General features: G+C 32.8%; 11 protein-coding genes across 11 annotated transcripts; 3 read left to right on the forward strand and 8 right to left on the reverse strand.

Moving 5' to 3' along the window:
* Positions 1–912: 912 nt before the first annotated feature.
* Positions 913–1,428, reverse strand: NAEGRDRAFT_61228 (uncharacterized protein; the record flags this gene model as incomplete). The annotated part of the gene is made up of 1 exon (XM_002683378.1): positions 913–1,428. One exon carries the CDS (start codon positions 1,426–1,428, stop codon positions 913–915), a length of 516 nt encoding a protein of 171 aa, XP_002683424.1.
* Positions 1,429–1,555: 127 nt separating this feature from the next.
* On the forward strand, positions 1,556–3,167 carry NAEGRDRAFT_77708 (calponin homology domain-containing protein). The gene has a single exon (XM_002683040.1). It carries the CDS (start codon positions 1,604–1,606, stop codon positions 3,134–3,136), a length of 1,533 nt encoding a protein of 510 aa, XP_002683086.1. The 5' UTR covers positions 1,556–1,603; the 3' UTR covers positions 3,137–3,167.
* Positions 3,168–3,209: 42 nt separating this feature from the next.
* On the forward strand, positions 3,210–5,873 carry NAEGRDRAFT_77709 (DEAD-box ATP-dependent RNA helicase; the record flags this gene model as incomplete). The annotated part of the gene is made up of 1 exon (XM_002683041.1): positions 3,210–5,873. The coding sequence occupies one exon, from the start codon at positions 3,210–3,212 to the stop codon at positions 5,871–5,873; it is 2,664 nt and encodes an 887-aa protein (XP_002683087.1).
* A 1,354-nt stretch (positions 5,874–7,227) lies between these two features.
* Positions 7,228–8,073, reverse strand: NAEGRDRAFT_61231 (uncharacterized protein; the record flags this gene model as incomplete). The annotated part of the gene is made up of 1 exon (XM_002683379.1): positions 7,228–8,073. One exon carries the CDS (start codon positions 8,071–8,073, stop codon positions 7,228–7,230), a length of 846 nt encoding a protein of 281 aa, XP_002683425.1.
* Positions 8,074–8,200: 127 nt separating this feature from the next.
* FM140 (uncharacterized protein) lies at positions 8,201–10,042 on the reverse strand (the record flags this gene model as incomplete). The annotated part of the gene is made up of 1 exon (XM_002683380.1): positions 8,201–10,042. One exon carries the CDS (start codon positions 10,040–10,042, stop codon positions 8,201–8,203), a length of 1,842 nt encoding a protein of 613 aa, XP_002683426.1.
* A 385-nt stretch (positions 10,043–10,427) lies between these two features.
* On the reverse strand, positions 10,428–11,183 carry NAEGRDRAFT_61233 (uncharacterized protein; the record flags this gene model as incomplete). Its single annotated transcript, XM_002683381.1, has 1 exon — positions 10,428–11,183. One exon carries the CDS (start codon positions 11,181–11,183, stop codon positions 10,428–10,430), a length of 756 nt encoding a protein of 251 aa, XP_002683427.1.
* Positions 11,184–11,374: 191 nt separating this feature from the next.
* On the reverse strand, positions 11,375–13,642 carry NAEGRDRAFT_77710 (uncharacterized protein; the record flags this gene model as incomplete). The annotated part of the gene is made up of 1 exon (XM_002683382.1): positions 11,375–13,642. One exon carries the CDS (start codon positions 13,640–13,642, stop codon positions 11,390–11,392), a length of 2,253 nt encoding a protein of 750 aa, XP_002683428.1. The 3' UTR covers positions 11,375–11,389.
* Positions 13,643–13,843: 201 nt separating this feature from the next.
* Positions 13,844–14,336, reverse strand: NAEGRDRAFT_60123 (uncharacterized protein; the record flags this gene model as incomplete). The annotated part of the gene is made up of 2 exons (XM_002683383.1): positions 13,844–13,945; positions 14,010–14,336. The coding sequence occupies 2 exons, from the start codon at positions 14,334–14,336 to the stop codon at positions 13,844–13,846; spliced, it is 429 nt and encodes a 142-aa protein (XP_002683429.1).
* A 99-nt stretch (positions 14,337–14,435) lies between these two features.
* NAEGRDRAFT_29076 (uncharacterized protein) lies at positions 14,436–16,259 on the reverse strand (the record flags this gene model as incomplete). The annotated part of the gene is made up of 1 exon (XM_002683384.1): positions 14,436–16,259. One exon carries the CDS (start codon positions 16,257–16,259, stop codon positions 14,436–14,438), a length of 1,824 nt encoding a protein of 607 aa, XP_002683430.1.
* Positions 16,260–16,298: 39 nt separating this feature from the next.
* Positions 16,299–16,817, reverse strand: NAEGRDRAFT_4180 (uncharacterized protein; the record flags this gene model as incomplete). Its single annotated transcript, XM_002683385.1, has 1 exon — positions 16,299–16,817. A coding segment is annotated over one exon (519 nt), but the record flags the coding sequence as incomplete, so codon positions are not given.
* Positions 16,818–17,307: 490 nt separating this feature from the next.
* NAEGRDRAFT_77711 (uncharacterized protein) lies at positions 17,308–24,802 on the forward strand (the record flags this gene model as incomplete). Its single annotated transcript, XM_002683042.1, has 1 exon — positions 17,308–24,802. The coding sequence occupies one exon, from the start codon at positions 17,308–17,310 to the stop codon at positions 24,778–24,780; it is 7,473 nt and encodes a 2,490-aa protein (XP_002683088.1). The 3' UTR covers positions 24,781–24,802.
* Positions 24,803–25,632: the final 830 nt, after the last annotated feature.

Here is a 25,632-nt window from a genome sequence, read left to right on the forward strand (position 1 = left end):
TCTTTATACCAGACTCTAGAAGTATTTGTGTGAATTTTTGTTGTTTTTCTGCAGAAAACGTTTCAGACTTTTCTATAATATTTTTGATTCGTTGTACCACTTCCTTCTTTCTTCTTTCCTTCTCTTCTACCATGTTTTGATCGGTATCATTAAGAGAGAGAAATGTAAGAGCGTCTTTTAGAATATCTGAAGCAATAATCCTTTCGATTTCATTCAAAAAAGAGTTAACAGCTGCTTTCACTTGATTAAGGTCTTGTTTTTGAAGAGCTATTGACAGCTCCTTCCGTTTTTCCAAGGCTCCAGAAAATGATGAAAGACAGGTATGGGTTTGTTTGAGTAATCTAACCATATTAGTAGGAACCTGACTGTAAAATATTTCTAAATCTTGCTGATTACCTTTTTCCAGGGATTTTACAAAAGAATTTATCATTTCTATGATCCTTTTTGTTTCATCCACCAATCTTTGAGTTTTGTTTACCTTGTGGGATGTTTCTTTTCCAAACTGGGTCGAGAATATTGTTAGGTTCTTGGAGTAGTTATTATCAAAACTTTCTACTTTTAATCTTAATTTCTCATCTCCAAAATTCACAACTTCCAGGATATGACCATCAATGTTATTGTACAATTCATTAAGAAAGGTAGTTGCTTCCTTCTCAATATTGTCCATACTTTGAATGAAGTTTAGTTTTTCCTGAAATAATTTTGTTGCATTTTCTACAGCATTTCTCAATGACTGATCTTTAAAATCAAATATATTTTGCTTTAAACCTGCCCTATAGACAGTTAAAAGATGGTGGATCTCTTCTAATTTTTCGTTTTTGATAGAAACTTCAAGGCTTTGCAAAAACTCATCTCTCTTTCTTCCTTTCCATCTCCTTAACAGAAATGAGTTAATGATCAATATAACTTTACCTACATTTTATCATTTCCTGTAGAAAATTCAATAGAATTTAAAAAAGAATCCAAGTTTTTTTGCAAATTAACAATACTACCACTAACTTTCTCTTGAAATCTTGAATATTGAGCTTGCATAGATTTCATTTCGTCCTCTATGGAGTCAATTTTAGTCCTTATTACTTCTATTCCTTGTGAAAAATCATCTTGATCCAATAAAACAAAATTTTCCTTCACATTCTTATCACCAGTGCTTTTTTCTCTTGGGTTTGAAGGTGATTTAAGATGGTCATCTCTTTCCGAAGGACTTTCAAATCTTGGTTGGTATCTAATCAAGCTTGGGCTTTTCGTTGGACTTTCCAAACGTAAAGTGTTGTTACTACTATTATACAAAGATGTGTTTTCAAGAGAAGTTTCCTTCCTCACTGGTGATTTTAAAGTTGGCGAAGCATATCTTTTGAATATTTCACTGGGAGTAGAAAAAGTTGCTCCAAATGTCTTTGAGTGCGATGATGGTGTTCTCCTCTCACTCATTGTTGTGACAAATATTTTTGATGATAAGAATGTGGGCAGTGCTTAGAACCCTCCAACTAACTTGTAGTCAAAAATGCGCCAAAACAACATTTAAAAAAATGCAATGATGCCTCAAGTCGATAGAAACCCACAAACTACTCAACCCCTACGAAGGTTGGTTTTTATTCCTGAATCTATGAAAGAAATGTTTGGAAAACGGAAGATATCAATTTCATCTAATAGACATGAATTAAATGAACAAAAAAAACCAAACTTCAATTCCGATATAATAGTACCTCAAAGAGACCCAATAACTACAGGCCCTTTGAAATCTCTCCATATCACATACAATTCAAAAATACTTTCTAGAGATTATAAGGAAGGCGAAACGGTCCATATCCAAGATTGTCACAAAAACAAAGATTTACAAAAAGAAAAAAAGCTTTCACATACTACAACCAAACAACAAACAGAAGCTCTTCAAAATAGTATCAAAGAAATAGAACCCACACGAAATAGAAACCAAACTTCATCTAGAAGGGAGAACAGTTTGTACACAGCAGAAAAAATGAAAGATTTGGAACAATCAACATTATTTTGGCTAAGAAGTTTGGGAATGTTACCCATTCATAAACCTATTCCAGTAACGTTAGAAGAAATTGAAGAAGAAATCAGAAATGGCACATTGTTATGCAATTTAGTAGAATTTATTATTGGAGAACCAATTTTAGGAGTAAATAGAAATCCTAAAATTGAAACATCATCAAAATCCAATATTTCAAAGGCATTCGATCCCCTAAGAAATAAGAAGTGGATGCACCAGAAAAACCTAATAGAAGAGGATATTTTAATTGGAAACAAAAACACTATTCTAGCTCTATTTGAAGATATTCGAAGATACTACGATGGAATTCCTCAGAGAACTTCAAAAACCAAGTCTCCTTATCTTGGGAATTACTCCCCCATTGGTCTAGGTGTACCTCATTACACTTTCCAGAATATTCCACCAGTTCCTAATGATTTACCCATTCAACAGAGCACAAAACAATCCCTTATCCAACAAATGATGAGTTCAAACTTTTATGATTGTGAAAAAATCCCATTTACAACAGCTTCTCCGACAGAGCTTAAACCAACTACACCAACTCCTACAAGGGGCTCAGCAATAGAACAAAGAGTATGTCCAGAACCATTCTTCCCATCGTCACAACTAAAATCTGTATTCCTTCCCTCGCCCTCAGACATTATTCAAACTTTGGAGCTAATGAATAAGGACTCGAAGACCAAACAGACTAATACCCCAATTCAACAAGACTTTGAAGACTGTGATCTAGTGAGAAACGAATTCAAAGAAAACCAATTTATAGAAGAATCAAAAAAAAAGAAACATATTCTTTCGTGGATTGAAAAAGGGCTAGGTATCAAAGTAGATATGGACACATTCTTTTTTGAATTAATGAATGGAACTAAACTTGCCGAAATAGTTGCTAGGTGTGAGATGTCTCACGAACTGAGGGGAGTTGAAAAAAATCCAAAAAAACCAGCTCACAAAATTAACAATGTAAATAGAGCTCTTTCAGTACTAAGGGAGCACAAAGATATGACAAATTGTAAATTTATTTGGTCAACTAATGATATTGTAAATGGTAACGTATCTGTAATATTGGGACTTTTATCTGATTTATTTTCATGTTATTGCAGGAGTAAATCTAGATACTTTGAAGAATAATAAACCATCTAGGACTTCAATTTAAATGCTCAACAAAAAAAATTATTTACTTCAACAAAAATTTTAAAACAAAATGTCTCACAAGAGAAAGCGATTACAGCTAAATGATGATGACCTTATAGAAGGAAGAGCACTCTATAGTAGTAGTGATGAGGATTCCGATAATGAAGATTTTAATGACATTCCTCAACAGTATGACAGCGATAATGAGAGGGAATATAAAAAGAATGTACACAGACTTGCTGCTGATGAAGACGAAGAATCAACAAACGAGCAAGCAATTCCAAGTAGTACCAAGAAATTCTCTTTTGATGTTAGAGGTTCCGATCTTGGAAAACGTCTTACAAGAAAGATTAACCAAAATCCAAAAATTAACAAGGCTATTAAATCTAAATCAATTTTTAATGATGAAGAGGAACAAGAAGTTAGTGATGAAGAAGAGGAAGAGCAAGGAGAAAATAACATCCTTTTAAGAGCAATGAGAAATGATTCCGATGAAGAAGAAAATGGACAAGTTTCAGCATTCGACGTACCTCCTTCTGCGTATGGCAACTTGGATGAAGAGGATGAAGAACTTGATGAAGAGGATGGAGAGCTTGAAAGAGGTAACGAAGATGATGACGTAGATGAAATGAATGATGATGAAGAAATACCAGATGATGATGACGTAGATGAAATGAATGGTGATGAAGAAGATGGAGAAATTTCAGAAAATAATGATGAAGAAGAAGAGCTTGGTAGACATGATATTATTAAAACACTTGGCAAAGCTAGTAACTCAATAGACAAAAAGGAAAACAATATTATAGATGAAAAAGATGAGGACAATTACGACACATCATTCTTCTCTGAGGCACCTGCTGATATTGAAGTTTCCAAATCATTTAATGATATGAATTTGTCACGCCCACTCTTAAAAGCCATCTATGAAAAGGGATATGAACATCCAACACCAATCCAGTCCAGATGTATTCCTCTTTTGTTAAAAGGTAGAGATATTTGTGCTAGTGCAATGACAGGTTCTGGTAAAACAGCAGCTTTCATCTTGCCAACATTGGAAAGATTATTGTACAGAGATAGATCAAGAAAGGAAACTCTTGTAGTTGCATTGCTTCCTACAAGAGAATTGGCAGCTCAGTGTTACGAAGATTGCAGCCATTTTTTACAATATACAGATATTAGATGTTGCTTAATTACGGGAGGAAACCTTAAAATCCAAAAACAAATTCAAGTTTTGCAATCAAAGCCAGAAATTATTATTGCAACACCGGGAAGAGTTGTGGATCACTTACTCAACTCTCCAAACTTCCGTCTTGATGAAGTTGAAGTACTAATCTTGGATGAAGCTGACAGATTACTGGAATTAGGTTTTGAACCTCAAATCAAAACAATCTTGGATCACATTCCAACAGCAAGACAAACAATGTTATTCTCAGCAACAATGACAGATGACATTGAACAATTAGTGAAACTCTCATTAAAGAATCCAATCAGAGTTTCTTGCGATTCAAGAACAGGTGTTGCAAGTGGATTGACTCAAGAGTTTATCAAACTTGCTGATGATGAAAATATTATCATGAAGCAAGCTATATTACTTTCCTTGTGTACAAGATCTTTCCCAAGTGAAGTAATAATATTTTGTAACACAAAATCTATGGTAAGAAAACTGAAAATGTTATTATTTTTGAAAGGACTAAAAGTGTCTGAACTTAGCTCATCTCTTACACAAGCTGTTAGATTGAAGGAATTATATAAATTTGCCAGCCATGAAACAGACTTTTTAGTGTGTACAGATGTTGCCTCTAGAGGTTTGGATATTAAAGGCGTAAAGACAGTTATCAATTTTGATATGCCTCTAAATTTGAAAACCTATATTCACAGAGTAGGTCGTACAGCTCGTGCTGGTGCATCAGGTGTTGCTGTTTCAATGAGTAGTGAAAGTAGCATTGCTATCTTGAGAAAAATTGTTCGCCACTCAAAGAAAAAGGGACAATCAGTACAACAAAGAGTAATACCGACAGAATCTATAGAATTTTGGACAGATAAAATTGAAGAAATGAAACCACAACTCAAAGAATTAGAACAGCAATTAAGAATGGAAGAAGAAATGCAACAGGCTGAAATGTTAGCTGCCAAGAATGAAAATATCGAAGAGTTTAGAGAGGATATTATGAGTAGACCTAGAAAGGAATGGATCATGTCTAAGGCTCAGAGAGAAGAATTGAATGAAAAGGCAAAAGCCCAAATGGTTGAACAAGATGAACCAACAAAGAAGAAACGTAAATTAGATCCTGAGGAATATGAAAACGAAGAAGAAATGTTAGCTAAACAACCTGCTGTTGAATATATGGATTATCTGGAAAAGAAACCTGTTGATAAAAAGAAGAAAAAGAAGGAATCTTTTAAGAGGGAAATGAAGGAAATGGGCATCAAGAACTGGGATTCATATGTAAGAAAATCTGGAAAGCAAGCAAAACTCATCCACAAACTTAAGCGTAATCATATTGAGTCTGATTTGATCCATAAGGATAAAAAGGAAAAAATCATGCAACAAAAAGAAAAGAGAAAGGCAAAACTTGCCTTTAAGGAAAAGAAAAAAGCAAAGGTTGAACGAATCAAGCAACAAAGAGGAGCCCAAGACAAAAAATCAGAGAAAAGAGCTGCTGATGCTTTCAAAAAGACTAAGAAACAATCTCACTCAGGTTTCAAGAGCTCTAAGAAATATAAGAGAAGATAATACCCATTTTTTAAAGTAAAAATTTTAGTTACTAAGGGGTCTTATCAAATTGAGCAATGTTTTCACAGAATTAATTGTGAGTATGTTACAATCCTGTACTCGTGTTAGAAGACTGTTATCTTGAAACCTCTCTTGCATGGCTAGAATTAAATTGTAGTGAGTTTGGTATTTTTCAACTGTTGCCAAGTTTACACTCTCACTTTCATTTACTTGCATTGGTTGAGTATTCGAGATGTAACCACATTTTTCTTTTTGATATTTCAAAAAATCCCATGCATTCTCTTGATTAAAGTTTTTGCTCTTTACATATTCATCAACTATTGATAAAGTAGCCACCTCAACGTCACTAATAATCTTTGGTCTAGATTCTGTCAAAGTATTCTGAATTCTAAATAAACCAAAGTCTCTCTTTACAGATGGATGGAAATTCCATTTTGTACCAGAAATTGCAACCATCAAACAAACATGGGCCATCCCCTCATAAGCATGTTTTTCCATGTTTTGACTTTTTTCTGACTCTTTTTCTTCTTCGAACTTGAAAATTAAATTAATTCCAATTTTTGAAAGATTTGATAATAATTTTGAAGGATTAACCCATGTTTTTGTTATTTCTGCCAAAGAATCACTAAATGGAGAAAGGAGCTTACATTTATCCTTATTGATAAGGATAGTAATTTCCTCTATTGACTTAAACCCACTGTCTTGGTAATAATGTCTTGGACTAATTTTCAAAACAACAGCATCTCTCCCAAGAGAAGGAATAGGGAACAGTGTCCAATTTTCGAATGGCTTATCAAGATGTTTGTTCTTAATTGTTGTTAGAAATACATAATTTTTAAAACTTACATATACAACAGCTAGAGGACAGGTCAAATGGCTTGTTAAAAACCCTATTGTCTTTGACTCCAAGTCATAAAAAGTGTTTGCAATACCATCTGTTGACCAAATCTTTTCCTTTTCGTTCCACCATGCAATTGTTGGTTTATCTGACCTGAGCATGATGTTAGGAAGTGGAATAACAACCTTGGCTGGTGGTCCCTCCACTTCTTGGTTTTCATTGTTGGTAATGGAATAAGCCTTTCGTTTGACATGGGTAGATAACTCTGTTATTTGTCTTATTTTCCATTCTTCGCAAGTGTTCACAATTGGTGGGATATGCACTATATCGATGGAAAAAACTCCTCCAATTACAATAAAGTTTTGAGGATGTGAAGAAGTAGAAGAATAAATGTCTTCCTTCAAGTACATTGCTCTAATTGCTATTTCTTGATATCCCATTCCTTTAATAGCCAATTCTACAATAACATTTAATTCGGGATATTCCACAAAACGAGTACTATTGGTAAAATGAATGTTATTGAGATATTAAAAAAATTACGTACAGATTTTTGGAAATATTGGTCCAAATGCCATACTTGATAAAAGGATGTACCTTTTGGTATTGGTCATTCTCAGAGGAAAGATACTTATCAAAATATTGCATAATATGAGCAGTAGCGTCATCCATTGTTTGAACTATACAATTTGAAAGATAGTTCAAGTATTTTGTACAATGGGTTTCAAGATCTTTCTTGCTTTGTGCAATTGATTCGACTAATAAATATTCTATTTCATTCATAACTTTACACCCTTCAACTACCATTGCAAAATCCTCGTTAATATTTCGTATTTCTTTTTTCAAAGCAAGCTCATTTAGATCACGCCATGAAGAAATAAAATTATTCATATCAACATCGTCATCAAGCTTTGGAAGATTTTCACAATTCACAAATTTGTTCCATTCGTCCTCTTCTTTAGCAACTATCATGAGAGTATGAAGCTTCTCTTTAAAGGAAGGGATAACTTCACTATCAAAAGATCCCTTTTCCTCATCCAATCTTTTTTTTTCCTCCTCTGCCTTCTTCCTTCTTTCCTCATTAATTTTTCTCTCCTCTTCTTCCTTTCTTTTTCTTTCTTCTTCTTCCTCTTTCCTTATCCTTTCTTCCTCTTCTTTTCTTTGTTTTTCCTCTTCCTCCTTTTTCTTTTGTTCAAGTACTTTTTTTTGTTTAGCTGTTAGCTTTTCGCCTTTTTCTCCTTTTTCAGCCTTAGTTGATTTAGAGGATGATGGCTTGGACGGAGCCGATTGGTTTTTGGTTGGAGAGGCAGTTGTACTACTTTGTGTTTTTGCGCTTGTTGGTGGTTTAGGCGTGTTTCCTGGCATTTTTTTGATTTAACTTTTTGCCGCCCAAAACTACAGCCCCTCCACTAAATTTTTGTAATTGTGTATTTATAATTCATTTGACATGTTTTGCATTGCTGTCTGACACCATCAACTAATTACATTAAATTTATTTTTGAGGTTTTCGATTGTCTTTTGTTTTTAGACCGGCCCTCTTTTTTGCTTGCTCGTTGAAAATATCCTCATACACAGGGATAGTATCCAAGGAATAGGATTCTGCTCTTACACTGATTTTGTTCGAGTAACTATTTCTATAAGATGAAACATCTTCGTCCTTTTCAACCTCAAACCCTTCATAAACATCGTTAAGGAATTCTTCCAACTCCTCGTTTGGTTCATCAAGAGTGTGTAATTTACGTTGCTGAACTTGGGCCAAAATATCCATTTCCACATCATTACTCTCGGTTCTGGCAAGAAACATTGGTTCTTGTTGCTTCTTTTTCTTCAATCCTTTTACGATATTGCCACAATAAACTTCCTTGGCTTTGTATGTTAAGTGACTGCTAGTGTCTTCTTCTTCCAATTGTTGATTTGATGAGAAAGGATGAGACGGCTTTCCCCTGTCACTTGATGCTGTCATTGGTCTGCCCCCTACTGAGCTTGTTGTTGTTGGTCTTATCATAGATGAAGTTGTTGGTCTCATTTGAGATGTGGATGGTCTGAGACCAATTCTACTCTTTGACATGCTCCTAAATATGGAGGAAGAAGATGTGGAAGGTCTCCTAAAGAAGGAAGCAGATTGTGGTCTGCCTCCATCTAATCTTGGAGTTGATGTTGTTATATTTCGTATCATGTTATTATCTGCAGGGTTATAAAGACGATTGCTAATTGTCAGAATTAAGGGGTTATCATTAAGGGTTTCATCCAAGGACTCCATTCTTGTAAATTTGATAGATTTTTTCAGCATTTCAAATTCATTTTCTAATTCCTCTAAAGAAGGGGTTTGCCCATCTTTTTTAATAGGACTAATACCTCTGTCGTCCATTTCATCCTCAATCAATGGTGAATCATCTAAATACTCCAATGTTTGGAGAGTACTCTTAACCATAGACCTATATCCAATCATTTTAACAACCAGTGGGTTACCTGATAAAGTTAAACTTGTTAGATGCTTGCAATCAGAAAGATAAATTAACTGTAACTCATCTTCAATATTATTTCCTTCCAAATCCAATACTTCCAATTCTTCCATTCCCGATAGATCGGAAATGTCTTCAATGTCATTATAAGAAAGATATAATTCCTTCAATCGAGAGAATGTTGATATTCCATCCAATTCCCCAATGCCACATCTCGATAACCATAAAATTCTTACAAACTTTAAACTTGTTCCAAGATCTCTTATGGAGGGAATTGTGCTTCCATTTAGTTTTAACTCTTCTAAATTGGGCAATTTGGAGCCAACATCACCAAGTGAATTTTTGGTTGTATTTACAATAATTTCGAGATGTTTTACATTGTTAAGGTTATCCTCGCCAGTTGCTGCCTTGAGCTTTGACTCTGATAAGTACTCCTCCAGAGCTAGAAGATTAGGGTCAATTTCTTCAGAAGGTAACTCATTCAAATCAAAGGAAACAATAGATTTGACAAGACCAAGAGGAAGACTTGTACTAGGTATTGGTTTTAAATCATCGACTTCTGAGGTTCCTCTATACTCCACCCTCGCCTCTGTTTGTTTCCTTATGAACTCATCATCTTCATCGTCACCGTCGTTACTTAAAAGTGATGACACACTTTCTTCGGAAGGAGTTTCTATACTTTCATTGTCATCATACTTTTCATTGTCCTCTTTCTTTTTGATTTTTTTGCTATTCTTTGGGTTGCCCAAAACACTAACCATCTTTTTGTTTTCGATTGAGCCAGAACGTTTTGGCAAAATTGGATTTAGAGGCTCCACAACTTTTTGTCTGACTGGTTTGCTTTGTAAGTCATCCTGAAGAGTTGTTCCCATATGTTTTAAAAGTCTATTTCTCGTAAAAGATGAAGCTGATTTTGTTTGTTCCACAGAAAAATCAGAATGAATAACTTTACTGCCTCCTTCAAACTCCTTCCGATAGGAAGACTCTAAAGATTTGTTCAACATCCAATTTAATTTGATTTTTAAAAATGCTGAAGATTAAGATGTGTTGATGTTGTACTGGGTTAGGAGATTGCTGATGTGAGTTGTATGGTCAATTTTTTTTGTTTTTAAAAAAAAGTACAAGAAAAGGCGGGAAGAAATACTATGAACCTGATTTGTACAATCTAAAAAATATTTAATATTTAAAATTAAAATTATTATTTTTAATTAACGTTACAATTTAATTAACAAATCCTACGCTCCTATTTAAACAAAATTATTCATCCTTATCGGAGGTTGGAGTCATTGTTTTTTGTTGTTCTTGGACTTGTTGTTGGAGCTTCTTCTTGACATCAGTTGGAAGACCCTTCTTCTTCTTGGAAGACTTCTTAGCAGAACCACCCTTAGCAAGGTTAGCAACTTCCATCAATTCCTTTCCTTCATTCAAATACCAGAAATAAGCATATTGAGCAGTGAAAATCAACAACCACAACATGTATGGAGTATTGATATAACCTGCAAATTTCAAAATACTATTGAATTGACTTGTAGTGAACATGGAAACACCAATCAAGGTGATAAGGTTCAACAAGGCCAAACTCAAATCTTGAACCCACCATAAAGAAACTGAAAAGAGAACATTAACAACCAAGTGCAAAGCATAAACAGTCAAAGCTCTGTTCCAAGTTTGTCCACCGTGAACATATGACAACCAAGAACCAATAGCCAATGGAATATACAAAGCAATCCAAATATTGAAAATAAGAGATTCTGAGAAATAGTATTTTCCTTTTTCCAAATCCTTATACCACTTTGACTTGATGCCCTTGTTTCTGGCAAACCAAAAGATTCCAGCAGCGACGGCAACAGCAGCTAAACTCAAAACAAGTGCAAAGAAGTTTTCAGAAATAGCTTCAGGAGTAATATACCATTGATCTGGTTGGAAGAGGTATTCCCATGATACATCAGGTTGTTGGGTGAGCAAATCTTCTGGGATTGTTGGATCGAAACTGGAAAAGTCTTCAGCCTCCATTTTATATGATAAATATGATGATGATTTTTTTTTAAAATTTTAAATAAAATTGTTGGGGTTGTGTGCAAGAAGAGAGCGTGTTGAGATGATGACTCACGCAGGAAAGAGCAAGCCAGCACAGGTTTACAAATTCGCATTTTTGACAACGCATTAAAACAAGTGGCCAGTTAACCAAAGATTAACAAACATTTAAAAGAATATCAGATTTATTTTGTACCTCTGTAGAACGTGTTTAACTCATCTTGAATCCTTTCTCTGTCCATATCCATTTGTTGAAGTAATACCTGAAGTCTCTGTATTTCATGTTTCAAATTTTTTTCTCTTTGTCTCAGTCTTGTTTGGGTTTCACTTTCTGTTAACAGTTGTTGTTCTTTCTCCTCTATCTTCCTTCTCATTTGTTTGAATTCTTGTTCCATATCAAATATTTTCTTCTCTAAGTCAGGGCTTCTCTTTTGTTGTTCCATTGTTAGAGATTTTGAAAGTTGATTATTCTTTGAAAGAGTATCATTTAGTTGAAGTTTTAAATGTTCATTTTCTGCTTGGAGTATTCCTGTTTGCCTTCTCATGTTGGAATTCATATCTTGTAAATCAATAACTACATGTTGTGCAGTGGAAAGGTTTTTCAACATCTTCTCCTTCTCCTTATCAAATTCAACAAGAGCAATGGATTTTGAGTGAAGTTGGTCTGATAATTGGTCAATTTGTTGTTGGGATGATTTCAGTTTCATTATGAGGTGCTGATTTTCGTCATCTAAGTTTTTGGCTCTTGATGAAAGGTGTGCCAGCTCATTTGTTTTAAGTTCTAACCTTGTTCTTGAATCTCCTAATTCTCTACTTAGCTCTTCAAATTTGTCTTTCAATGCGAGGTGATCCCTATTCAGAGATTTGTAATTGAACATTATGTCTTCAAACTCTCTATCCTTAATTTTTAATCTGTGCTCCATATCAATACAAACAGAAAACTTTTCCTCGAGTTTTTGTTTCATCTTGTCCATTTCTTCCACAGTTTTGTTTAGTTGTGTATGTAAAAATTGATTTTCTCCAGTTATTTGCTTTAAATCTTCTCCTGCATGCTCAATTTCCTTCGATTTGAATTCAAAGTCGTTCTTGAGTTTTGTGTACTCTTTTTGTATTATTTCCAGTTGCTCCTTTTGATTGGTAAGTAATCGGTCCTTTTCTTTTAGTTGCTGTAATTGTTGTTGAATTCCAAGTTCGATTTGATTCGATTTAGTTTTGATTTCCAAAAGTTCCTTGCCCAGCTCTGAATTCTTTTTTTCCAAAAAGGAAAGCCTTTCATCTTTTTCGTCTAATTCTGTACTCATAGCATCCTTGTTAGAGTCAATCTCCTTAATAATATTTCTTAGATTGTTTAAATGATTATCTTGGTCAAGTATTGTTTTTTCAAGATTTGAAATCTTCACTTTGAACTCTTGTTCATTTACCAATTTTTCATGACTTCTATTATTCAACTTTTCAATTTCTTGTTGTAAAACTTCTATTCTTGAACTTAAATGTTTGGATAAAGTTGTTAATTTGGAAACATCTCCTTCTTTTTGATATAAAATCTGTTGAGATTGATTAAGTTTATCCTTAAGGGATTGAACTATTTCTTCATGTTGGCGGTTATGTTTGTTGAGATCAATAAATGATCTCTTAGTTTCACCCAAGTCGCGCATCAATTCATTCCTTTCTTTGGTAATAATAGTTAATTGTTGTTTCATATCCTTGTTTTCCTTTTGTAATTGTTCAAATCTCTCATGCTCTGCAGAAATATCACGAGCGGTATCTAATTGTTGCTGTAAAAATTCGATTTGTTCTGTAAGGTTTTGTATTGTATTAACACTATTAGAATATTCCCTTTCAGATTTGATTACATCAACGGTTTTACCTCCTCTTTCGTTAACTAATTTTGTTAATCTGTCTATTTCTCTTAAAAGTCTGTCATTTTCTTGTGTTAAAACATCTATTTTGGATTCTTTTAAATGGGATACAGTTTTTTTCAGTGTTTCGTTTTCATTTCTTAATTGATCATTTTGTATTTCTGTCATTTTCATTACATCCAACATTTGAGTTTTAAGACTGGATTGAAAAGGTTGGATTTCCAATTGTTTAAGGTATTCGGAAAAAGAAGATTCAATCCTTTCTCTTCGATAGGCAGAGTCGGTTTCCTTGTTTGATGTTCCTGAATGGGAGAACCAAACATTTGTTTTTGACATATAATTTTCAAGTCTCTCTTTTACCTCCTCAACAGAATGTTCCATCTCCTGATTTCTTAATTCTAATTGTTGATTTGTATATAATAAAGATTGATTTTGTTGAGAAAGCAACCGTATTTGATCAACATATTGAAGTGATTGTTGTTTGAAAGTATCCTCTCTTTTAATCATCATTTGATGAAGCTCATTGTTTTCTCGGGTGAGCCTCTTCTTATCCTCCATTAGAAGTTTGTATTCATCCATTTTTTTGTTGTTGGTGGCGCCATTTGTAATTGTGATTTTGTACAAAACATTTAATAATTGGGCGGCAAAAGTTTTACAAATGATTTTTAGATTGTTTATTGAGAAGCAGAATTAGGTGAAGAGCTAATTTGTCAATTAATTCATTCATTACTGACAGTATGGGAGTTTCAAGGAAAAATTACAGAGTTGTTGTAGGGTAAGTTATTCAAGCTTATCCAAAAGTTGTAAACGGCTCAAAATAACTGGCTTGGCAGTTTCTTGTATTTCTCCTGCCATGTACATTTCATCAAGGATCATATATACCTGTTGTAATAATTGAAGAATTATATTTTGATGATCATCTGTTTAGTTAAATAAAAAAGCTTACCTTGTGGAAGTTAAAAACTAAATCCAATTCGCAAACATTTCCAAAGAATTGATCCAAAACTTCTACAAAAAGATGAACAGATTCAAGACAAGCAAGATCATTATCATTAACATCAACTCCCATACTAAAGTATAATCCGGCATATCTACGATAAACAACTTTGTATTTACGGAATTCAACCATGTTGGTAAATTTTTGGTCTCTTGATGTGATTAAACGATGTACTTCGATTTTTATCTTTTCCTTTTCATCATCCTCGAAGGCTTCATACCATTTGGAGAGACGAGTTTTACCAGCACGGTTTTGAAGAAGAATAAAGTGGATCATCTTTCTCGTATTTTTTGTGATTGATTTTTTAAAAAAAATAAAATTAATTTTTAATTATTATTTTTGACAAACAACGACAAATAGCCAGATTTATTATTATTAGAGTTCGTCTTTCTTTTCAGTTTCTTCTTGATTCACTTCTTCTGGTTGAGTTTCACTTTGAGGAGGTATGACAGTTTCATTCTTTTCTATTGTTGTTTCTGGTTTTGGTACAGGTTTTTTGGCCAAAATTAATGTACGTTCAGAAACCTTACCACATTCTTTTTTAATTTCAGCTGCTAAAACTGTTGGAGCTTCAAAAAGGGGGAGCTTGTCTTGTTTGGAAATAGTATCACTTAAATACTTTTCTTTTTCTGTTATCAAATCTAAAAGTTCTTGTCTCTCTTCGTCAGTAATATGCTTTTGGTTATCTTTCATGTACTTAACAGCTTGATTGGTTACATTAAAAATATTTTTACAAAAACCAACAACTTCCTTTCTGGCTCTATGCTCCCTGTGTCTATCGTGGATTGGATTTGTAAAATCAGTAATAGTTCTGAGTTTTGTATTGTAAGTATCAACAACAGATTGATCCACAGTTCCTTCATCATAATTATCACTCAACCATACCTCCAATTCATCTAAAGCTTTGTTGATATTATTCTGTTCTGTAACTGTAAAATATGGTTTAAATTCAGGATTGTCAAGAATCTTGTCTCTTGTACCATATAATGTTGCTTCTAATGTATTTCTGGCTGCAGAGATTTTTCTTTTTAAGGATTCATATTTTTCAACATTGTTAATCTTTTCTCTGGATGCTTTTAATTGTTCTGGAGTTAATTGTTTAACAAGAGATACCTCTGTCATTTTGAAATCTAAATCAACTTTGGTAGTTTTAGTATCTTTTTTGTAGGTTGGTTCAGGTTTAGTTTCATTTGAACCATCCTTGATTGTATCGTTGGTTTCGACTCTAACAGTAACTGTTTCTTCAAGAATAGCATTAACAGAATCTAATTCAACAAGGCCATATCTATTGAGTTTGAAAGTAGCCTTTACCTTTTTTTTCTTACCACGTTCATCCTCAAAAGTCCAATTAGACATTGTCTTTGTTACACCATTAATTTGATAAGTAGAAATAATAGAGTTTTCAGTAGTGTAAGATTTTGGAATGGAGTTTGGAGAATATTTCAATGTGATAGAAAAATCTTCCGTTCTTGGTACAGTAATTGTTTTCTTGGAATCAATTTCATCATTTGAATTAAATAAATTAATATCCTTATCACTTCCAGATAGAGCAAAATTAATTTGATATGGAGTAATATCAACAAGTTTAAATGTTTTGACATGGAATGATGGAGAATTTGAAGCTCCAAAGAAACTTGCACCCATAGCAATTGCTTCATCTGCATTAAGACTATAACTCAAACTTAATTTGTTTGCAAATTTGGATAATCTTTCTTGAATTGCTGGAATTCTAGATGAACCTCCAGACATTTCAAAATAATCAATATCATCCATTGTTAAGTTGGCAGTTATAAGAGCTTCCTTGATTGGATCAACTAGTCTTAAAAGTAAACTCTCACTCAACTTTTCAAAATCTTCACGAGTAACTTTCATAGAGAGATCTCTGTCGTTATAAAGGCTTTCAATAGACAAGTGTGCTTCATTATTAGCGCTCAAGATATGTTTAAGTCTTTGAGCCTCTTCAACAAGTCTGGTTGCTGGTCTTTTTTCAACCCTTGGATCTTGCTTATACTTTTCTATGAATTTTTCAGCAAAATAGTTGGCCAAAACATTATCAAAATATGCTCCACCTAACTTTTCATCTGAAGCAACACCTAAAACCTTAATATTACCAAGACTATTCTTTTCCTTATTTTGAGAATATTCAACAACACTTACAGTTGTTGAAATGGATCCAATATCATAAAATAAAGTAATCATTCTTGGTTTTGTTAGCTCTTTGATGGTTTTAGTATTCTTAATACCATATTGTAAAGCAGTGGCAGCATGATCATGAATCAAAGCCAATACCTTAACGTTGGCAATAGATGCTGCGTCTAAAATGGCTTGTCTTTGTGAAATTGTAAAGAAATGTGGAATAGAAATTACAGTGTCAACAACTGGAGAACCTTTGCTGATATCATCCGCTAATTGTTTAATGTAGAGAAGAATCATTGATAAAAGTTCCTCTGGACTATAAGAAACACTATTAGAAAATTTGACATCAATTGTTCCTCTTTCTTCATTCTTAACGAGTGATACTGGTACTTTCAATTCATTATAGCGTGTTAAAGTTTCATTCATTTCCAAATTATAATTCTTTCCCAATAGGAAATTCATGAAACGTAACATTTTTTCAGGGAAACGGGCTACCATAGTATATGCAGCCTCTCCTACATATCTATCTTCATCTCTAAAACCGATAATATTTGAAGTTTTACGTTTAGATTGTTCATTTAGTACCAAATCGATTGGAGAGCCTGATTTAGCAATGCCAATCTTCAACCACCTGGAACCAAGATCAATACCAATCAAAGGTCCTTGTTGGGAAGATGATATGAATAAACAAACAATTAAAATCACAACCAAAATGGAATGGGTAATTATTTTGGATTTGTTGATACCTCCTCTTTGAGGTGGTAAAGAGTATCCGATCATTCTTTTTTTGAAAATTACTATTGTCTAAAACTTTGAGTTTGTAATCGTTTCGGTGTTTGTATTGGTTCTTGTTGTATTTTTTTGATTTTTTGTTTTAAATTATCGGAAGGATTCCTTTGAGTGCTAATAAAACACGTGTTCGGGAAGACGTATTGTGTGGACTGGATTTTGTTTAGATTTTTTCATATTATGCTAGTCATTGCTACTAGCTAACAACATTATAATTGTTGTTTTTAAATTTTAAATTGGACGAATTTATTATCTTACTAGTACAATATCAATACAAGTAATTTTCTTCTTATTACCTCCCAAAGTCACAAACAATTAAAAAATGCTGACAACCATAGAACATCAGTACGAGGCACAAATTTCCAAACTCAACTCGTCAATGAGTTCGGGGGTTGTTGGCAGTATCAAAAAGAGTCATAGTGGACTTCCTATCCAAAATATCAGATGGTTATCAACTATGAATCTATTGAACAAACCATCTGTTCTAGTATCAAATAATGTGATTTCATCCAATGCTGTTGGTGGGATAACAAATGTAAATTTACAATCATCGTCACTATCTAGTGGAGTATCATCAGCACATTCTAATTTATTATCGGCTCAACTTATTTCTGATCCGTTATTTCTGTATAGTAATGTTAATAGTAATCAATCAAATTCTCCTTCATCTATTTATTCTAAACAAGATGTAATCTTGGAACAATTATATACTAGTAATACTTCACCAACAACATCTAGAAGTGACAAACAAGAAAAGAGCAAAACATTTACCAAACAATTTTCCTTTGATATGCATATAGCAGAAATGGGAGGTAAAAGTGCCTCTACTTCCAATTCAATATTTAGTAACCAAAACGTAAAGAATATTCTGGTTGACCCACAATTAGAAGAGTTACTAAACCGTTATAGATCACAAATTACTTGTATTAACACTTCTGATAATGGAAAGTTTGTCGTTTTTGCTATTAAAACCAATGAAACATCCTCTAATAATAGTAATTCTACACCAGTAGTCTCAAAACCTAATATTTTAATCATTATTTACTCTAGAAGCCAACAAATTCAAAATATGGTTAATAATTTAAACAAAACTAATCAAAATTCCCAACCATCCATGTCTCAAAAGATAAAAACATATTTTAATGGATCTAGTAATTTAGATTCGTCAGACTCCAAAAAAACAAAGAAAGGTAATCTTGGCCATTTATTAGGACAAATTAAAGTAGTTCAACCTCCTCGTGGTATGCAAGAAATGGACGGATTGAGTTGGAGAAAAAAATTAAAAAGTGTTGAAACACTAAATAGAAACATAAATGAAAGAAATATTTCAAAGGGAAACATGGGAGATAGTAACGATTTTATTAAGGGAAGCAGTCATACTAACCAACCAAGTAATACTATTAATATTTCTCAACTTCCTCCTGTTTCTGTCAAACAAATTTTTATTTCTAATGATGGTTATAATGTTGTTTGTGTAACAGAAAATAATGATATTTGGTTATATGATTGTTTCCCATCAAGTAGATCAAATATTGCTAATCTATTTAAATATGAAAATTCAATGTTTAGGATTAATAATAGTGGGAATCTAAATAATTCTACCAATATGTCATCAAGATCGAGATCAGCATCTTCTCCACAATTTGGAAATGTTGCATCATCTTTTGGAAGTACAAATACTGATAGTAAACGAATGAGTGACTCTAGAAATACCATTAATGCCACCTTACTTCCTTCCAGTAATATAGATAGTATGCTTGAAGAGGAGACTTTTCACAGATATTTAATGAAAACAAATAATCAGGGATTATTTGCAATAGATGATTTTGGTCTTCACTACCAACCAAGAAATTCTGTTGTTGGTAATGAATTACTACCTACACCCAGAGAGCCCATTGTTACAGTTTCAGGCATGAATATTCACTCTTCTAGTTCATCATCAATTGGTAACTATCTTCAGTATTCAATTGAAGAATGGACTATTTTACCATCACATTTAGATGGAGTAGACAATGTAAATTACAGGTCTAAAGAAGGGACAGATCAAAAACAAGTTCTACTCCCAAATGAAGATATTCATTTTGACATCAAATTTTGCCACAGCCCTATCCATGGAAGATTTTGCCAGATTAGCTCGGCTATTGTAAGCAAAATGTTTGTGAAATATGAAATTTACAAAAAAATGCAATCAATGTTCCAAGCTAATATTGAATCACCTGAAAAGAAAAAAGTTAATGCAAGTTTGGGAGTTATTAATAGTAACAATGCTTCTATTATGAAACATGAGGGTTTTTCTCCTTTAGAAAATCTTCCTTCCAGTTCATCCCTTTTAAAAGAGCAAGGTTTAGTTATAAAGGATAAAAATAAGAATAGCGATGATGAAGATATTGGTCCAAACATAAAAGCAAGACGAAGCCCTTCAGTATTTAGACATATGGCATCAGCAAATATTTCTACATCAGCAGATATCAGTGATTCAGATTCAGATTCTTCAGATACTCCAACATTGTCCAGACAAAACTCTCTTGTTTCCCTTGCTAACAGCGTTAAAATACCAAAACTTAAACTTAATTTTGGAAGTAGTGAAAAGAAAACAAATGATAGAGTATCTGTCAAAAGAGAAATGGCTTTTGAAACTGTAAGAAACGATAATCAACTCTCAAAAAAGTCTAGTAATAAGAATATAGGAAGAATGTCCATGATTCTATCAAGATCAGGCCTTGCTTCTGCATTTGATACATCCTCTTCTGGAATATCTACACCAAGATTAACAAGTAGAGTTGGTACATTTTCTGGTGCATCAGCAGATCAGGTTATTCCAACTCTTTTTGATGATTTTAATAATTTACCAACATCATTTCAATCAAAAGATTTGGAAACACCAAATATTCTCTCTAGATGTTTATTGATATCGAATTGTACTGTATTCCTTTCAAAAAGAAAGTTTATCAAGTCTGCAAATAGTTTTAACACTAATCCTATTCCAACACCAAGATTCCCAATAATTGACCACTGTCCATTTCATTTAAGCATTGATAGGACCTATACTGTTCTTGATAAGGTTTTAGATGAAGAGGATGTCTCAATGACAAAAGTATTTCATGGAGCTGCTAAACAAAAATCAATACCTGAATGTATTGTAAAATGGGATAACGAAACGTCTATGTTATGCGTTGTAGCAAACAGTTTTGATCATAGTTCGTTATTTGAATCAAAAGTATTTTTTTATTCACCAATTAGAAGAAAATCTGTTTGTGTAGTGTATGGCACAAAGTCATTAGAGTGTTTACCAATGAGTAGAACTTCAAGAAATCCAACAGAGCTTGTTTCATTTTCAGTCCAAGACATGTGTTGGTCAAATAATAGTTTATTCATAATATTAGTTGATGCTAGAGGAAATATGTCTATGATTAGTAGACTTAATGAGTTTATGCTTATGAAGGATAAGCAATTATTACAACAAAGTGCAATCTCTAATTTTGTACCATTTTACAAAAATCATAGTGAAAGTAGAGATTTAGAAACTACAAAATTTTCTGTTAAATCTCACCCGTACCAAGGACAATTTATTGTTTCTGATGGATTTAAGGTAAAACTATTTAATTTTGTTTCAGAAAGAGATGAAATTGATTTAACGACCATTCTTTCTTCTTATCACGGTTCTTGTTATGGTATTGAACAATATATTTTCCATGCGACCTATGACAAAAAATCAAGAGTTGATACCGCTTTGGATATTTGGAGATTATGTGTCTCTCATCCTCAACTTTCCAGATTCCAAAAGCAAAATCATAATTATTTAGAGTTTGTAATCAAAAAGATGAGTGAGTATATACTCAACCATGGAGATTCCTTCTCCAAAAAAATAACCTCATTCTTTGAAATTCTTCAAGACAGCTTGGATTGGAGTATTAATGGCGTTCAAAATCCAAGTTTTTTGCTTCCATATCTTATCAAACTTACAGAGATGGTTTTCAGAAAGTTTTTAAAAAAGGAAAAAAAGCAAAACCTTCAAAGATTAGCTAACTTTTTGGAAGAAACAGAGGCCAAATGTAATGAGCTTGTTCATTATTGTCAATCTTGTTTTGTTTGGGATACAAATACTTTGGGCGATTCAGAAGCTGACTCTATTCGTCAATCTCCTATCATACTATTTGATTGTTGGGTAGAGCTTGGACAAAGTATTCAAACCGCTCTAAATAGAATGAAAAATAAGCCTAATACTTCTGATATAAAGGCAACAGTGTTAAAGATTATTTCATCTGAAAAGAAGGCTAAGAGTGAGGCTGGAATGATTGAGAGTAGCAGTTCTGACGAAAGTGATCAAGAGATTAGAAAAAAACCTGCTAATAATATTATTTATGATAGCGATGAAAGTGATACATCAACAGAATATTTAGGTGATGATATTGAAGATTTCTCTGATACTGCCAAAGTAATTTCTTCTGATGAAGAAAATGAAGATCTTGAAAATACCTTGAAAAAACTTTTAGAGCTGGTGATTAAAAAGTTGAAAAATCGTACAGCTTACTTGAGCAACAAAACTTCTGTTAATGGAACATTCCTAGAAAGATATTCGACTACATTGAATCCAAAAAGCAAAAGTATTTTCAGATTCACTAATCAAGATGTAAAATATTTACTGACTGGTAACAACCAATACATGTTAGGAAATTACAAAAAGGCTATCAAATACTATATGAAAATACATGAATCAAATGAAGCCCAATCACCTACCACATCAGCTACAATTCCATCAACAGCTCTTTCTTATTACACAAAATCTACAGTACTTTTTTTAGCAAATTTATTCATGTATGATATTACAGAAATATTTAGAGTTTTAAATGATCAAATGCATACAGGTATCGTTGATTTAGTTAGAAGCTCTGGAGTTCTTCTTGAACATCATAAAAATAATATTAGTAAGGGTTTGGGATCTGGTGTCCTTAGATCAACAGCCAATATGAATGTTATTAATGCAGTAATTACTTTACTAACTGCTCTATATGAAAAGAAAAATGTTTACATATTGTCACCTGTTTTTTATCAAATAATTGTTGATAAAAATACTGGTAATGATAATAAGAATATTTCTATAGATTTAGTAATTGTAAAAGATATTACTTCCAAGCAAACAACAAATAGTATTGCCTACTATTATATTCCTCTAGATATGTCAACTTTTAAAACAAATTTTGAAAATGAAATGAAAAAAAGATCAGTCAATGGAAAATCCATTGTAAATCAGTTATTGCTTGAAACTGGTAGAATACATGAGGCTATACGTTTTTGTTTGAGATTTGATTATAAGAAAGCTTACACCATCTTTCTAGTGACAAATGGAATGCTTGGAAGTAAAGAAACAACAGATACGTCTAACAATAGTGGTAACAATTCTGCAAAACCTGTACCAACCAAAAAATCATCCACACCAGGTCAAAAGAAAAATCAATACGATATTCAACAAATTGTACATATTTACAAAGAACTTTTGTACGAATATCTAGATAAGGAAGATAGCAAAGAGGTAAACACTATTCTAAGCACTACTGATTTTTTCATTCCAAAACAAAGTGATGAATTGAGAGTTGGTGCCATTGAAACATACCTCAGAAAATTGCAACTAATGTTAAAAGAAACATGTTCCTTGCTATTTTTAAGTAAGGAAGATTTTACTTCTGTTGTTACAACAAACGATAATGATACGAGAAGGAGAAATAGATCTTCTGTTCTTTCTAAAGAAAAAAAGCTAACTAGGAAATTGGAAGATTTACTTGATAGAGAGTTTATGAAAAGTGAATCATATTTTCTTTCGAACTTGTGTCAGTTCATAACTTCCCAAAAACCATCGAAGCCTACACGAAAACAAAGAGAATATTATCTTTCCTTATTGGATGCTATTAGATCAGGTAATTTATTACCACACATTACCTTCAGAGAATATAGACTGAAATATTTGAGAAGAATTAATGAAGATGTTGTTGCCTATGATGAATCAGATGGAATCCCTTTTTCCACACCAGTAACGACCAACATAAGAGGCGATAATATTAGTAATCTTCCCCTTATTACTGTAATCGAAAAAGAATGTGAAAAAAGCGTTAGATTTTTATTGATGGATCAATTGATTATCTTTTCAAACATTCCAAACCTTTCATTTATTGAATTACTAAAGTATTACCAAAACGACTTTTGTAAGATGAATGGATTTTCTAAAGGTTTATCATCACAAGAGAAACAAAACCAATTGAGTCTCTATATCAAACCATTTAGATTTTTGTGTAGATTTTTATGGTATTGTCATATTACTGAGGAGATGACTTCCATAACTTCAAATAATAGGACAAATCCGTTTAAATTACTTTATAATCACTCTAAAAAATTGGAAACAGAGTCTGATATTTCTGATTTAACTGATACCCTTGTGTATACTTGTGAATTGTTTGCCTTTTTGCTTGACTTTAGAGAATTTTTTACTAGATCATTTTTAGAATCTACTGTATTAACAATTTTAACTGTGGCCATCAATATTTCACACAACACTAAAGATGAGGATGATATGAAATCTCCTAGAAGAGAAACAGATACTTCTCAACTACCTCACACAGAAATTCAAAACGATACAACAAAGAAAGGAAAGAGAAATATGATAGCAGAAACTGTTTGTAGAATATTAGCTAAGCACATGCATGATTCCCAACAAGTAGTTCCTCATCTTGGAAAGAGATATGTACAACTTTCAAAAGCCCTAGATGAGAATATTTTAGAATCTAAAATCAACGAGTTTGAGGCTTTTAGACAATACAAATCAGAAAATACCCAAGTAACAGATCAAGATAATGGTTCTTCAATTTTATGGACCTGTGAAATTGAAGAGTCATACTGGACCTTTTTACAAGTATTTTTCAATGACGTTTTGAGTAACGCTGGATCGAATGCTAAGGATTTAATGACTAATATAACAGCAGCTATTTCTCAAGGAGAAAATTCAACTAGTTCTCTAATTGTAGACTCTCTTAACACTTTGAAACATTCCTTGGCAAAGATTAAAAACACCAAAACTACCAGTGGAACTTCAATCAAACCATCAACAACAGATGCTGACTCTAACAGATCACAAGAGCAAAGAGATATCACAAGACAACTTTCAGCTAAAGAATTGATCAATGACTTTAACAATATGGTTTCACAAAACAATAATGGTGATTTAAGTGGAAGAAAGATTATTCCAAACAGAAGAACTAAGTCAGTCATTAGTACTAATACCACCATTAAGTATGAAGATAAAGTTGAAGAAACTGATGACACTTACAATCTCCAAACTACTGAAAAAAGAAACGATTACGAAAATTCAAATGAAAAATATCCAACAACCAAGAAGAAAACTCAAACTCTGGATGATCCTGCTTTGGGTTTAATTATTGACAGTATTTCAAATCCACAACAGCAAGTTCCTCCACTAAATATAAACAAGGAGGACGAGAAGAAAAAGCCATTCTCAATCAAGAACTTTTTCAAATCAAAAGAGAGTCCAAGAAGTAGTTCCACAATTTCCTCTTCAAATGGCAACAAATTGAAAGATCTTACATCTCCAAGAGCAAACACAATTTCTTCCACACCACCAACACATAAAAAACGAGCAAATAAGACAGTAATGGATGATGGAAATATTATTGGAGAAACTATTTGTGGGGATAGTCCAGCATCACACGAAATTGCAATCGAACACGATATTGATTCACCAGAAAGTGATGGTGAACAGACAAAATCCTACACAACAATCCACATCTAACAAGATTTTTTAATAAAAATTCATAAAAAATCTTTCAAAAAAATGTTTGGCTCATCAGCGACGGGTAGAACATCATCTATGCAAGATGATCAACAAGAATCAAAATCAACAACAAACGCTAACATTACAAATCTTGAAGGTGTCAAGGAAAAAGATTTGGAGGATTATAAACAAATATTAAATATTTTACTTGGAGCAGGATATTTCCGTGTTCGTATTGCATCATTAACACCTTTTGACAAAATTTTGGGAGGATTATGTTGGTGTATTAGTAATTCCTACAATGCTGATGCGGATGTAGAAATGTTAAGTTATGAAGAGGAAGCAAACATTGGTAAAAAAATTAAATTGGCAGAAAAAGTTGTTCTTGCTCTTAGAAGAATGGGTTGTACAACAGAATTAAATCCTGTACAAATTCAAGGTTTGGATTGTCCTTTCATCTTACAGGTATTTTCATGGCTTGTTAAAAAAGTTCATGAATCAAGAGAGGAAAACAAAGAAAGAATTCAAAGGTTTAGCGAACTTCAATTTTCTAGAAAGTTTGAATTACCACAAGATACTCAATCCATGCAACAATATACTCAAGCTGTACCATACTTGGAAAGTATTAAAGGATTTTATCATCCAAAGAGAAAGTTCAAACATCAACAAAGAAAACAAATCAAAAATGAATGGGGTCATGTGCAGACTGTACTTTTAGAATATGGGGTAGAATTTAAAAAAATTGAGAGATCCCAACAAGAGAAAGAAGATAAATCAAAACTAGAGAGACAATTAAGAGCCCAAAAAACAAAAGCAAATGAGCCATCAGGTAATTTGGTTGAGGATTTGGATGAAGAAACAAAGGAAAAG

The sequence above is a fragment of the Naegleria gruberi genome (assembly GCF_000004985.1).
Source record: "Naegleria gruberi genomic scaffold NAEGRscaffold_1, whole genome shotgun sequence".
NCBI classification, from domain to species: domain Eukaryota; phylum Heterolobosea; class Eutetramitea; order Acrasida; family Naegleriidae; genus Naegleria; species Naegleria gruberi.

Coding starts and splice junctions, on each gene's coding strand:
- NAEGRDRAFT_77708 (XM_002683040.1), top strand. CDS start 1,604: ATGAAAGAAATGTTTGGAAAACGGAAGATATCAATTTCATCTAATAGA.